This window comes from Narcine bancroftii, chromosome 2, assembly GCF_036971445.1.
Source record: "Narcine bancroftii isolate sNarBan1 chromosome 2, sNarBan1.hap1, whole genome shotgun sequence".
In the NCBI taxonomy this organism is placed as follows: Eukaryota; Metazoa; Chordata; class Chondrichthyes; order Torpediniformes; family Narcinidae; genus Narcine; species Narcine bancroftii.
The window spans coordinates 84,594,824-84,609,541 of NC_091470.1; the positions used below are offsets into that span (position 1 = coordinate 84,594,824).

A 14,718-nucleotide genomic window follows, 5' to 3' on the forward strand; every position below is an offset into this window, starting at 1 on the left:
AAAGGTATTCCATAAAGGCACAAGATTATATCTTGCTGTCAATCAATACTGGAGTTGGTCTTTAGCAAAGCTGCTCATTCATTTGATGCACCTAATATGCTGCTCTGCATAATTATTTTTGCAGAAATCAGTCATTGTTTATTTTTTGTTGTCTTCTAGGTGAAGAAAGCAGTCTCATTCAAGTGAGTCCAGTTTCATGGAAAAGCCCTGTGGAGTTTAGATCCATCTTGTGCTTTGGAGTCCAATCACCGTACGTAATTTTTAGTGTTTTCTCATGAATGTGTAGGAAAGAAATAAAAATAGTTGAAGACAATGCTATGCTTTTGTATCTGCAGTTGCTATTACCATAGAGTATTAATATACTTAGAACATACCGTTGTATCCTCGAAACTTAAAACTTTCACCTTAAAATCAGGGTTGTCCTATACAAAGAATCTAACATTCTTCCCTTGACAACGAAGTTGCAACTCCACTGCCATCTTCTCCGATGCAATCTCATGCATGCCCTATTGGTTATTTGGGAAGTCTCAGCTCTTCTCTGCGGGGTCCATCCATCCGGTCTGACTGCTGTTTACTTTCTACAGGCTTTAATGGCCAGTTATAGGAGGTGACAGTGGTTTATTTTAAAATATCCAAATAAAATTTAAATGTTTGAATGATCATTTGTTATTCAAATATTGCAATTTGTTTTCAACACCATACTCTAGTCATTGGAAAGTCCTAGAGTTTGGGGGGGGGAGGAGGAGGAGGAGGGGTGGTGTCATCTTATACAAAGGGTATCGCTCAAAATCACCATTTTTGGTGGATATTCCGGGTTCATCCGATACAACAAATATACAGTTGAACATTATGGCATTGAACAGGCCCTTCAGCCCACAATGTTGTGCCAACCTATACAAACCAACTCAACAACCTGAACCTTCCCTACCTCACACCATAACCCTCTATTTACCTTGCCTGTCAAAGAGTCTTTCAAATGTCCCTATTGTACCAGCCTCCACCACCACCCTTGGCAGTGCATTCAAGGCACCCATTAGTCTGTGTAATAAGTAAGTAAATATAATGAGGAAAAAAAATTACCCTGAACTTTTCTTCCCTCCCTCTGGTATTTGCTACAGTCACTCCAGGAAAAAGGTGCTGGCTGTTCTCTCTGTCAGTGCCTCTTATAATCTTGTAGACCTCCATCAAGTCATCTCTCATCCTTCTTTGCTCCAAAGAGAAAAGCTTGAACTCTGTTAACCTTGCCTCAAAAAATATGTTCTCCAAACTGGACAACATTCTGGTAAATCTCCTCTGCACTCTCTCCAAAGCTTCCACATCATTCCTGTAATGAACTGGCTAGAAGTGAATACTTTTCCGAATGTGGTCTAAACAGAGTTTTATAGAGCTGCCACATTACCTCATGACTCTTGAACTCAATTCCCAACAGATGAAGGCTAGCATTACCATAAGCCTTATTAACTATCCTATCAACCTCCACGGCAACCTTGAGCGATCTATGAATTTGGACTCTAAGGTCCCTCTGTTCTTCCATACTATTAAGAATCCTGCTATTAACCTTACAAAATGAATCATTTCATACTGATCCAGATTGAACTCCATCTGCCACTTCTCTGCCCAACTCTGCATCCTGTCTGTATCCTATTGTCTCCTATGACAACCAATGACAATATTCAAAACACCTTCAAGCTTCATGTCATCTGCAGACTGGGCAACAACTTTGCCTGCTTTTTTGTTGCCTATGTGGAGCAATCCATGCTGCAAGCCTACATGGGCAAGTCTCCTCAACTCTTCCTCTGCTACATCAGTGACTCCTTTGGTGCTGCCTCATGCACCCATGATGAGCTCATTCAGTTCATCCATTTTGTTGCCAACTTCTACCCAGACCTCAAATTGACTTGTCTATCATTCCTGTAACTCTCCCACCTGTGAAAATATCCCAACATTTACCTCATCAGACCCCCTTGAGATCTTGTACATTTAAATAAGGTCATCCCTGTGTTTCAAATCTCCAAAATCTCTCATCCCAAGAATTAGCTTGGTGAATCTCCTTTGAACTTTCTCCAATGCTACTATATCCTTTTATTAGGTAATGGGACCAAGAGTATGCTCTGTATTTCAGGTGTGGCCTCACCAACACTTTTCAAATGAAACAATGTGTATATTTTTAAACATGAACCCCTTCATATTAAAGGTCAGATGCCATTTATTCATTTAACAACCTGTCAGATCTTCTTACTAACTTATTGTGATGCATACACTAGAAGACCTATATCCCTCTGAACTTTGCTCATTGGCATTCCCTTTCATTTGGATAACCACCTTTTGATTCCTCACAGTGACCTCACCTTTCCCCTCATTAAATTCCATTTTCCGGGTTTTCACCTGAATGTATTTTACCTCATTGCAGAATCACAGTGTCCTCATTGCAGCACTAGTCAACGTCTTTGCCCTTCTGACCTGTACTTTTGGAACCTTGTATGACCTGCGTGGCCACAGGGTACACATGCACTTGTGCCCACTCAGACAACGCCAGAGAGCAGGATCATACTCTGGCCACTGGAACAGTGAAGTAGCAACTCTACCTGTGGAGATAAATCCCAGTGCATTTTAACAAGCATTTGAGGAATAATTGGGAATAAAAAGACAATTAGTATTAGAATAATGACAGAATCAAGGCATATGGAACGGAAAAGTGACTGAAATAAAATACCCTCCTGAATGAAGGGGAAGGCGCTAATGGGCAAAAGGCTGCCTCCTATTTCTTGTTTTAAGACCATGCTATGTTCATGCTAAAAGTATTAAGCTAGAGCTGATTATTAAAGTCTCCACTTTGTGCTGTGATAGAGTCAAATACTCGAAGAGCATTACGGAAATGCTGCTACTGTTTGCTACCACTGTATACCGGGTGGGATTAAAAGTTGCCCCAAATGAAGCTGATCCTCGAGTCCCACTCATGGCATGGAGCGCTTGTGCCTTTACCATTCAGTCCACAGGTATGCATTGTCTAGTTGAGCTTCATTTTCTGTGTTAACACAATCTTGAAATTGCTGGGACTTCTGCAGTAATTGGGCAAAAATCCACCCCACAACCCCATTTTGTGGATAAAGAAAAGAAAATTCAAGAAAACTACTCAGGAGATGAAATAGCAAAGGTATCGTCAGGGAAAAAGATGGAGATAAAACAGTTTTGAAGTTGTAAGGAGTGGGAGGGGAGGAAAGCAAAGAAGAGAATGTGATACAAGCCAATGGGAGGCAAAGGGAAGTAAAGGAACAAACGGCATTGATCATTCACAATCTCTCCTGCCTTATATCTTCATTCACACCTGCTGATTCCCCATCCCATTCCCTGCCTCTGAATGTGCTTAAAACATCTACTTGGAGTTGTAGAATTTTACAGCATGGAAACAGGCCCTTAGGCCCAACTTCTCCATTCCAACCAAGTTAGCTATCTGTGCCAGTCCCATTTACCTGCTTTTGGCCCTAGCCCCTCTAAACCATTCCTAGCCATGTATCTGTCTAAATGTCTTTTAAACATTGTAATTGTACTCAGCTCTATCCCTTTCTCTGACACCACATTTCATATACCCACCATCCTGTGTGGAAAAGGTACCCCTTGCATGTCTTTTAAACTTGGGCTTTTCGGAGTACTTTTCTGAGATCGGTAGTGTTAACTCCATTTGTCTTTCCAGTATTCTGCCAGGCACAGGGTACTTTATTGTTATCTCAGATTTCCACCTCTGCATTGATGTCGTTTTTAACATTTCCATCTACTTTGCCATGAGATTGAAGAATTTTGTTGAGATACAGAAACAGAGGTTGAGATCAGAGGTTGATTGGCAGGAGAGTTGAAAAACAGTGTTGCCTTCCATTCCCGTACCAAGAAAGTTTTAATTAGAAGCAGCAGCTTATTCCCAGCACCTTGTATAACAGCTTCCAGACTATTCAAGCAAAACTTGTGCCTTTCATCTTGTAGGTTATGGCCCAGATTTTAGCAGCCACCCATCTAATCACAAAGTAAAGCTGCTTGGATTCATGTACTGTACTTATTGCTCACTTTCTCTCATTGTCCTTTCCCCACTAACATTATCCCCGATAGAATAATCTTCAATGGTTTCTTGCTATTTATTCTCATCGATATCTCTCCGGTTTACTTTGGTTACGAACAGTTTAGTTACTGTAACACAACTTTCAATCCCCTTCTTGCAGAGAACATGCTTCATGATGAAGACAAAGTTTTGTTCGGATCACTGCCAGACAGACAGGTAGTGTTGTGTGCTCTGTTACCATCAAGTTCTTTCTTTAAGATTGTTGAATAAACCTCAAATGGGCATGTAATTATTGGTGAGCAGGAATTCAATGTTCAGGGTGTCTTAGAATCGTGAACTGTACAACATGGTTGCCTGGTCCATCCTGTTCCACTGCAATTTCCCTCTATTCTTTTAAATCAATATTTTTCTCATCTTCACCCTGTACCATTTTAAATTTAGGCATAGAGCATTGTAATGGTCCCTTCTGGTTCACAAGCCTGTGCTCCCCAAAATACACCAATTACTAAACACACCCCGTGCATTTGTTGGTGGAAACTGGACTCCACAGACACAGGAATGACGAACAGACTCCTTACAGACGGCGCCAGATTCAAACCCAGGTCACTGGTGCTGAAAGAGCATTACGCTAGCCATTACAATAACTATGCCACCTAAATATTAATTTTTCCTCACCTTTTTAACATAAATTTATGCCATGCAATGTTCAGTTCCTCCAGCAAATCTCATTTTAACCCTCTTTATATAACTGAAAAGAGCTCTTTTTCTTAATGCAAACTTTCAGACTTGGAATTATTTTAATGAGTCCGTTTTGTATCACTTCCTGCTCTTTGTCCACTGTTAATGCAGTTCATCCAATAAAACATCTGCAATCTTTCCTTTGTTTTATTTTACATTGTGCACTATTTCTTCAAAGAATTTTGACTATTCCCCTTAATGTCCCCTTATTTTTAATATCATTCCTTCTGGCTAGAGAATGAATATTCTCATAAATTTGTAGGTAACTTCAAGAAAGTAAGATTTGAAGTTGTGAGAAACTCAAGATTGCCTATCTAGATGAATTAGTAGTCTCCCTGCATAGAGATGTCTTAAGAAGTTTGGTTCGTAAAGCTTGTATCTGAATTGGTGTATTTTGTAACTCTCAAATCACCCAGGAGGTAGAAAATGAAACTTGTATTTCTGTTCTTCCAACAGTAATTTAGAAAATAAAATATAAATGAATACAAAACATAGAAGGACCGATTTCTGTGCTGTATTACTCTCTAATCCTGTGTTTGCATTAATCCCCTCAGTTTTCCCCTGCTAGTGTTTGATTGACTGATTGAGATCCAGTACAATTTCTGCATTGAAGGTTGTTTAGAAGATTGTTCAGAAATGCTTAGAAGGTTACAATAGATGATCCACCATGTCTAGTCCTATCTTCTAGTGTCATTGTGCAAAATTCTCATTTGCCCATCTAGATAAATGCTGTGAGAGTCTCTGCATCCATCACTCTGTCAGACAATGTTCTTCAAAGTCCAACCTCCCCCTGGGTGAATTGGTTCTTCCTCATATCCCATCTAAACATCTTACCATTTTCGTAGATCTGTTCCCCAAGGTGTAGACACCTCTGCTTTGGAGAAAAGTTATCTCCTATTTACCTTGCCTATGGCCTTCATAATTTTGTGTACTTCTATCAGGAAGCCCTTCAGTTGCTTCTTCTTCCATGGGTAACAAACCCAGCGCTTCCAATTTCTCCATGCAACTCAGATTCAATCCCAGACTATCTCCTGGTTGAGGCCTCTAATCTCTGGCTTGCTCTGTTAGTGTAGCATTAGCACTTACTGTCCCTTGCACTGGAATTCTGTTCATTATTGCCTTCTTATCTATAGCTATCTAATTATGCTATTACATTTTCTACTGAATATTAAGATTAAATACTTATTACATCTTCCAGTCTTTCATCCGATGAAAGAAGATGTGGCTTTTCATATTTAGCCTGGGTGACACAGTGATACACCAAGTAGTGGCTACTGCCTGACCGCTTCAATGAACTGCTTCAGTCCTGACATCCTGGCTGCATGTACAATTTTCATATTCTCCTAATGCCTGTATGGGTTTTGTGCGATTGCTCCTACTTCCCAAAGTCAAACAGGTGGGATAGTTAATTGGCCCCTGTTGTCTGCCCTACTATAGATGGGTAGCAGGAAAATGGAGGTGGAGGTGGCGTTGACAGACATCAGAGCAATATATTTGTTGCAGGGAAATTAACATTGGTCTGGGGTTACTCAAAGACCAGCCTACTCAGTGGCCAAATATCTTTCACTACGTGAGAAAGTAAAGTGGTCATGTTATTTTCTGAGTCTGTCACTTTAAAAGGTGGTATTGTGCAGGTGATGATGAACAGATTCTGAACAATGACTGGTTGTGTTTATTGTAGGCTATTAGCATGAAGGCTGTTCTGCAGTTTGCTGCTTCTCAGAGAGTGGTGACATCAGCCAAAGTTATTCAGAAACACCTGACCCGTTTACTGTCAGGTGAGTGGCAGGTGGAGGTGGAATATTTAGTCGCAATGTGAACTGAATATTGTTGGTAACTTGGTTATGAGTAAAACTGAAGGAAATCCAAGGTATTTATGTCCTTCACATAATTTCAGTGTCACATATTTTAACATCCTTTGTGAAAGGATCTGCTTTCCATTACATTCTTAATGTTTTTAGTCTATAACTTTTATACTGATTCAAGCTATTGCAATAGTGTTTATGTTAACTAAATTAATTTATTGGAAAACCACTGATCAATGTCAAATAGTATGAAGGGTTTTGTGCTGTAATTATGTTTTTGATATCAGGTTGGAACTGTGGGATAATGATACCCCCTTGTTGTCTCTACCTTCTGTATGAAATAAGATGTCAACCAAGTTCCTCATGGTACAAACTGTCCTTGGAAGCTTCAGGCATGTGTTATGCAGAACTGTTCAGAGCAAGGATTGTACAAATACTATCCAGATAGTGAAGTCATTCTGAAGTGTCCTGATTATTGTAATGGCTGTTAATGTGCACATATTGCAGTGAACAAAAATGAAACTGTGACCAGAAAATGTTTTTTTCTGCTCATAGTTGAGCCATGGATATTGACCAGGAAGAATGAATGACCTGCTCACTTTTAATTATGCTGTGGGATCTTTTGGAGGCCAGAAAGGGTCTTCACTTAAATTTCATCTGAGGGACAGATAAGAGACTCACTGTCACAGAGCAGTTGTAGTTTGTGCTAAAAACCATTGTCTATGCTGGTATAATTAGGGGAAATGTCACGCTGTCCCTGCACACTAGGAAGCTATAATGTGCATCAAGCTACCATACCTGCAGGGCTCCTGGAGCTGCCAGTAACTTTTAATAGTTCTCACTTTCCTGAGCAGGAAAACAAAGACCCTATTCTTCCACTCAGAGACCTGCCAAATTTAAAAGTAGATAGCTGAGCAAATGCTCAGAATTCCTGAACGAGGGCTAAAGTGCTGCCTTCCAGTGATGTGAGAACTGATAAATGTGAATATCCAGGATGAAATTTTTTTGTGTACAAATTGGCAACCTTGTTTCATGTACCAAAAAATAGGAACTCCACCAAGAAATCAACTGCCTGAAAGCATTGCAGAATGCAATCTAAAAACGAGTTCTATTTCTGACTGTAGATTTCTGTCTCATTGATTAACTTCTTCAGGCTCTTGTGTGACTGAATACATGCAGATTGAAAACAGCAAAAAAAAAGCATAAAGCACTTAACTGGAGAATTACCAAACAAAATATTTTTTTTAAAACTGCACATGCTGGAAATCTGAAATAAAAACAGAAAATGCAGGCAACTCTCAGCTGGTCAGACAGCATTTTTGAAAAGAAAAACAGTTAATGGTTCAGGGATGGGAGTAAGAATTCTACACCAAAGAAACAAGTTCTCTGGGCTATCTTGTCCAACCTGACCAAACTCATCTCATTTGCCTGCAATCAACCCATTTATCTAAATCTTTCCTATCCAGTACCTAAATAACTTTTGACAGTAACAATTGACCCAGCTTCCTCAGGCAGCTCAATCTGTATACCAGCACCCTCTCAGTGAAGTAGGTACCCATCAAGTCCACTTTAAATCTTTCCCTTCTTACCTTCAATCTATGCTGCCTAGTTTTATATTTCCTTACCCTAGGATAAGGCTATTATTATTTACCTTATCTATGGGCCTCATGATTTTATAAAACTCTGCAAGATTTCCCCCTCCGTTTTCTACACTACAAAGAGAAAAGTCCCAGTCTATCCAGCCTCTCCTTATAATTCAAAGCCCCCTGAACCAGTAACATTGTTGTGTATTTTTTCTGCACCTTTCCCACCTTAGTGATATCTTTCCTATCACCTGGTGACCAGAACTGCACACATTATTCCAAGTGGGGTCTCACCTATAACCATAACATCCCTGCTCTTGGTTCTACCCATCTCTTCCTCACCTTCCCTGCTACTTGGCTTTTTTACCTCTTTCTCAGGTCTGATGAAGGATCCAGTTTCATTTCAGATTTCTAACATCTGCAGGTTTGTTTTGACTTTCAACTGGTCAAAGGTTGGTTTTAATGAGTGTGTAAAGGAAGTAATAGAGAAGGAATTCCAGGAGTTAGAAATTTGACATCAGTGGTGAGTGAAATTCCAAAGTCCTCCTCAGCGACAAGATCTCCATCCTTAAACCGATGGTCAGAACACTTCCAATCTCTTTTCAGTGCCAACCGCTCAGTCCAAGATTCCGCCCTGCTCCAGCTCCCTCCACAGCCCCTAAGGCTAGAGCTGGATGAGGTCCTCACCCTGGATGAGACATATAAGGCAATCGAACAACTGAAAAGTGGCAAAGCAGCAGGTATGGATCGAATCCCCCCCAGAGGTCTGGAAGGCTGGCGGCAAAACTCTGCATGCCAAACTGCATGAGTTTTTCAAGCTTTGTTGGGACCAAGGAAAACTGCCTCAGGATCTTCGTGATGCCACCATCATCACCCTGTACAAAAACAAAGGCGAGAAATCAGACTGCTCAAACTACAGGGGAATCACGTTGCTCTCCATTGCAGGCAAAATCTTCGCTAGGATTCTACTAAATAGAATAATACCTAGTGTCGCCGAGAATATTCTCCCAGAATCACGGTGCAGCTTTCGCGCAAACAGAGGAACTACTGACATGGTCTTTGCCCTCAGACAGCTCCAAGAAAAGTGCAGAGAACAAAACAAAGGACTCTACATCACCTTTGTTGACCTCACCAAAGCCTTCGACACCGTGAGCAGGAAAGGGCTTTGGCAAATACTAGAGCGCATCGGATGCCCACCAAAGTTCCTCAACATGATTATCCAACTACACGAAAACCAACAAGGTCGGGTCAGATACAGCAATGAGCTCTCTGAACCCTTCTCCATTAACAATGGCGTGAAGCAAGGCTGTGTTCTCGCACCAACCCTCTTTTCAATCTTCTTCAGCATGATGCTGAACCAAGCCATGAAAGACCCCAACAATGAAGACGCTGTTTACATCCGGTACCGCACGGATGGCAGTCTCTTCAATCTGAGGCGCCTGCAAGCTCACACCAAGACACAAGAGAAACTTGTCCGTGAACTACTCTTTGCAGACGATACCGCTTTAGTTGCCCATTCAGAGCCAGCTCTTCAGCGCTTGACATCCTGCTTTGCGGAAACTGCCAAAATGTTTGGCCTGGAAGTCAGCCTGAAGAAAACTGAGGTCCTCCATCAGCCAGCTCCCCACCATGACTACCAGCCCCCCCACATCTCCATCGGGCACACAAAACTCAAAACGGTCAACCAGTTTACCTATCTCGGCTGCACCATTTCATCAGATGCAAGGATCGACAATGAGATAGACAACAGACTCGCCAAGGCAAATAGTGCCTTTGGAAGACTACACAAAAGAGTCTGGAAAAACAACCAACTGAAAAACCTCACAAAGATAAGCGTATACAGAGCCGTTGTCATACCCACACTCCTGTTCGGCTCCGAATCATGGGTCCTCTACCGGCATCACCTACGGCTCCTAGAACGCTTCCACCACGTTGTCTCCGCTCCATCCTCAGCATCCATTGGAGCGCTTTCATCCCTAACGTCGAAGTACTCGAGATGGCAGAGGTCGACAGCATCGAGTCCACGCTGCTGAAGATCCAGCTGCGCTGGATGGGTCACGTCTCCAGAATGGAGGACCATCGCCTTCCCAAGATCGTGTTATATGGCGAGCTCTCCACTGGCCACCGTGACAGAGGTGCACCAAAGAAAAGGTACAAGGACTGCCTAAAGAAATCTCTTGGTGCCTGCCACATTGACCACCGCCAGTGGGCTGGTATCGCCTCAAACCGTGCATCTTGGCGCCTCACAGTTTGGCGGGCAGCAACCTCCTTTGAAGAAGACCGCAGAGTCCACCTCATTGACAAAAGGCAAAGGAGGAAAAACCCAACACCCAACCCCAACCAACCAATTTTCCCCTGCAGCCGCTGCAACCGTGCCTGCCTGTCCCGCATCGGACTTGTCAGCCACAAACGAGCCTGCAGCTGACGAGGACTTTTACCCCCTCCATAAATCTTCGTCTGCGAAGCCAAGCCAAAGAAGAAAGGAAGTAATAGAGAAGGAATTCCAGGAGTTAGAAATTTGACATCAGTGGTGTGTGATGAAATTCAGATTGAACTGAAGAGTTGTAGACCTAAAGAACCAATTTTCAATCTGGTAGGCTGGCTGGTTTTAAAGAGGATGGGTGTGTGTCTGGAAAATGGATTTGTGGAGGGCACTGAGGATACTCCTGGGACGCTGATGTCAGATGAGCATTTGACGCTAAATGTGTCGCCGTAGTCTTTTAGTCAGAGGTGATATTCTCATGATGATGGCTACTTCTTTAGATATAAATTGTATTGGTGTGTCTTTCACAACTGGCTGAAGGTGTGTCATCTTTCTTCCCACCTTGTCCCAGATTTGGCACATCCTATTCTAGCAAAGGAATTTTATCCCATTATACATATGTATGCCTGAATGTTGAAAACAGTTTACTGGCACGTCTGTAATTTTGGTTTAACAAATCTGTAAATTTTTCTGTTGAAAGTACCTTCATGCAATTCGTTTGTGTGTAAATGACTTATGATCATTTAAGTTGCCATTTAAGTTTTTACATCATATGATTTGTGGTTTACCTTGTAGTTTTTGGGCCCCACTTGGATGTTGAAGACAATTGGTCAATTCTGGATATTGACTTCTTCCACCTTATGGTATGTTTTTTTGACATATTTGAGGGAGATTTGTGAATTTTGTCTTTTCTGGAAACACATCTTAGACATTGTAGTAGAAATCTCAACCTCAAATCAGAGTTGGATAATTTTTATGACACAAATATGCACAAATATTCATAGTATGGAGTTATGATACTGTCTAGCCATAACGTAATTGAATGGCTTAATAGGGTTGGGAATATTGTGTGTTTTTTTTAATTAGACAAGCAGCACAGTAATAGGCCCTTCTGGCCCACTAACGCATGCCCCTCGATATATCAATTAACCTACAATTCCGGTACATTTGTAGGGGGTGGGTGCAAACTGGAGTACCCAGAGGAAACCCATGCAGACGCGGGAAGAATGTACACACTCCTGAAAGACAGCACCAATTTTGAACTCTGGTCACTGGCTCTGTAATAGCATTGCACTAACTGTGTTCTTGTGGATTAATCTTGGAGCTTTGTGTCTATAAACAGATCACTAAGTAGACATGCTCATCTCAGTTATGGCCTGATTAACTCTTGGCCTGTGATATCAGCTGTCAGCGATTACATTGATTGCTCTGAGTGACAATTAATTAAATCAAATATGAGTATTGACTAAAGCTCATATCTGATTTAATACAATATAGGATAATAATGGGAAAAAGCAATCTGAAGTTCTTCATATATCTGAAATATAGACTCAATCACGAGGTTTTGAATCTCTTAATTCATAGTGCTTAGACTTAAATAACATAAATTTGGGGCCTCTTCCTGATGTTTTTACAATTCTGTCTATTTTATGGAGCCTGTGAGTTAGGAATTGATTTCTTGTTCAAGTGACATTAAATGGAAAATTCATTTCATTTACCTGAATTATTGAAGAGAACTTTGTAAACAATTCAAGCATTATGGGCACTAAATATATTTGACTTGGATTTTTTTGTTGTTGCATGTACAGTAAATTACAGTGGAAAAGGTTTTGTGTGCTATCCAGTCAAGTCAACCCATCCTTGAGAATGACAGATGTGCATAGTATGGTGCTGCAGAGAAAAAACTTCATATAAAACCGTGCATGGGAGTATCAATAGTCTGATAGCAGTGGGGAAGAACAGTCCTTCATCTGATGTTGTGTTTCAAACTCTTCTGCTTGACAAGAGGTGGATGGGGATGGGAAAAGCAAGCCTGTTTGTTTATCTGCTTTTCCATTGAGAAGGTTTTTGCCTTCATTAATTTATATTCACAGGCAGAGGACAAAAAGGATAATTAAAAACTTGTTTTTGTGATTGGTTACATCAATATCATTTGACCCCAATCTCCAGCCAGAAGTTTGTCTTCAAAGACACTGGTGATTGCAGATTAATTATTATCACAGTTGTGTTATTACATCTCATTTATTTTTTCAGGTAAGTCTCGTCTTAGCATTTCCTTCATTGTACTGGGAGGAGACTGTGGAACTGCAACCCTCAGATATCAGCTGTGCATTCAACAACCTCTACCTCTTCCATTTGGTTACCATGGCTCACATCGTGCAGATACTTTTTACCTCAACAACAGGTGAGCCTTCAAATACTGTACTGCATGCGAGTCGCATAATCTTAGGGTTACACATTCACAAATAGATTCACATAAATAAAATTGTGCATTCTTAGGGGAGACTTGGTAGGCTGGGACTGTTTTCTCGGGAGCAAAGGAGGCCAAGGAGTGACCTTGTTGAGGTTTATAAAAGCCTGGATAAGGTGGATGGTCAGAGTCTTTTAGAGGAGTCTAAAACTAGAGAACATGGGTTAAATGTGAGAAAGAGAAAGATTTAAACAGAACCTGAGGGGGTGGAGGTTTTATTTTAATGTATTGGAAAGGTATTAAGGGATGAATGCAAGCAATTGGGATTAACTCAGGCAGACACTTGGCATGGACAACTTGGGTTGAAGGTCCTGTTTTATGTGCGTTATGAGTCTGGCAGTAATTATTGAGTTGCCCTCTTTCCTACAGTTTGAGGAAAATATTAGGACAAATAGAGATTCAGTCATGCACCACTGAAACAGGCCCATCAGGCCAAGGAGTCTGTGCCAAGCAGCCAACACCCATTTAGACTCTTTTACCATTTCAAAAAAAGTAACTATTTAGTGCCAGAGTTACAACAGGAAAAATAAATAATCTAGTATTTGCTTTGAAAATCTCAAATCCTGTTAGCTTGTATTTTTTTTGTTGGCCAAAACATCTATTTTTATACATATATGTAAAAAACCCTGCAGATGTAGGCCCCACTGACTCTTGAGAGTGTCTTCTGTTCCACATTTGAAACATGACATTGAACAGTGCAGCGCAGGAATGTACCCTTTGGCCCACATCTGTGTTGAACGTGTGGCAATTTAAACTCATCCCAGCTGCTTGCATGTCCATCATGTCCCTCCATTCCCTGCCTGCTCATGCTCCTGTGTAAATGCCGCTTAAACATCACAATGATATTTGCTTTCACCACCTCCCTGGCACTGAGTTCCAAGCACCAACCACTCTGTGTATAAAAAAAAAGGCACGTCTCTTTAAACCTAACCCCCCCACCTCAACCTGAAGCTATGCCCTCTTATATTTGACATTTTCACACAAGCAAAAATGACTAACAACTTATACATGCATCTCATAACTTAATTCTCCTTTTGCTTGACATTCTTTGACCTTGCTGGGGAACAGCCTTTTGGTGTCCCAGATTCTTGTGACACTGTACAATGTAAACCTAAGCTCTCTCATTACTCATCTTAATCCCTTTTATTTTGATCCTTTTCTAAACCAAGTGATTTACCTGATTACAATTGTGTGAAGTATCATGTTGCACTTTTGATGAACAGACTGTCCGATGGAGCAGTACGGAGAGGAAAGTGAGGAGACTCACTCAGCAGTAGAACTGTATGAAACTCTTCAAGAATACACAAGCAGGTACATAATGGGGGTGAGGCAATGATCAATATCATATGAGCTCTAGATCTATGAAACTCGTAACACGCATTGTGTTCTAAGCTAGACTTGATTTGCAACCAACCAAGGTATAAAATCATCAACATTGTTTGTAGGTTCTTCACAATGATAGAGAAGTATTTGTCAGGAGGATATGTGGTGGCGTGGTAATGCTGAGATTTGTTGTTAGTTTAGAATAGTTGGTCACTGAGTTGAAAATCCAGGAGTATAAATCTGAGTCGATTAAAGTTGGGATTTTCCATCAGAATCCAATTGTGGAAGCACAATACAATTTTTTTTTTTAAAAAGGATATCAATATCTTTTTTTTTAATTTAGAGAAACAGCACATAACAGGCCCTTCCAGCTAACCTACCCCCAAATAAACTACAATCCCAAAAAGAATTTGAAGGGTGGGAGGATATCCATGCAGACACAGGGAGAATGTTCAAACTGCTTGCAGAGAGAACACCAGATTCGAAAC

At 41.0% G+C, this 14,718-nt stretch overlaps 1 protein-coding gene across 5 annotated transcripts in view; it reads left to right on the forward strand.

Moving 5' to 3' along the window:
* ubr1 (ubiquitin protein ligase E3 component n-recognin 1) overlaps positions 1–14,718 on the forward strand; it is a 227,492-nt gene that overhangs the window by 162,773 nt on the left and 50,001 nt on the right. For 4 of the 5 annotated variants that reach the window (XM_069917334.1, XM_069917337.1, XM_069917336.1 and 1 more), the window contains 7 exons: positions 160–250; positions 2,848–2,996; positions 4,209–4,264; positions 6,468–6,564; positions 11,233–11,300; positions 12,691–12,841; positions 14,131–14,218. In XM_069917334.1, the coding sequence (XP_069773435.1) occupies positions 160–250; positions 2,848–2,996; positions 4,209–4,264; positions 6,468–6,564; positions 11,233–11,300; positions 12,691–12,841; positions 14,131–14,218 (700 nt within the window). Of the gene's footprint in view, positions 1–159; positions 251–2,847; positions 2,997–4,208; positions 4,265–6,467; positions 6,565–11,232; positions 11,301–12,690; positions 12,842–14,130; positions 14,219–14,718 lie in introns of those variants that run through there. The other variant, XM_069917338.1, reaches the window with a different exon arrangement.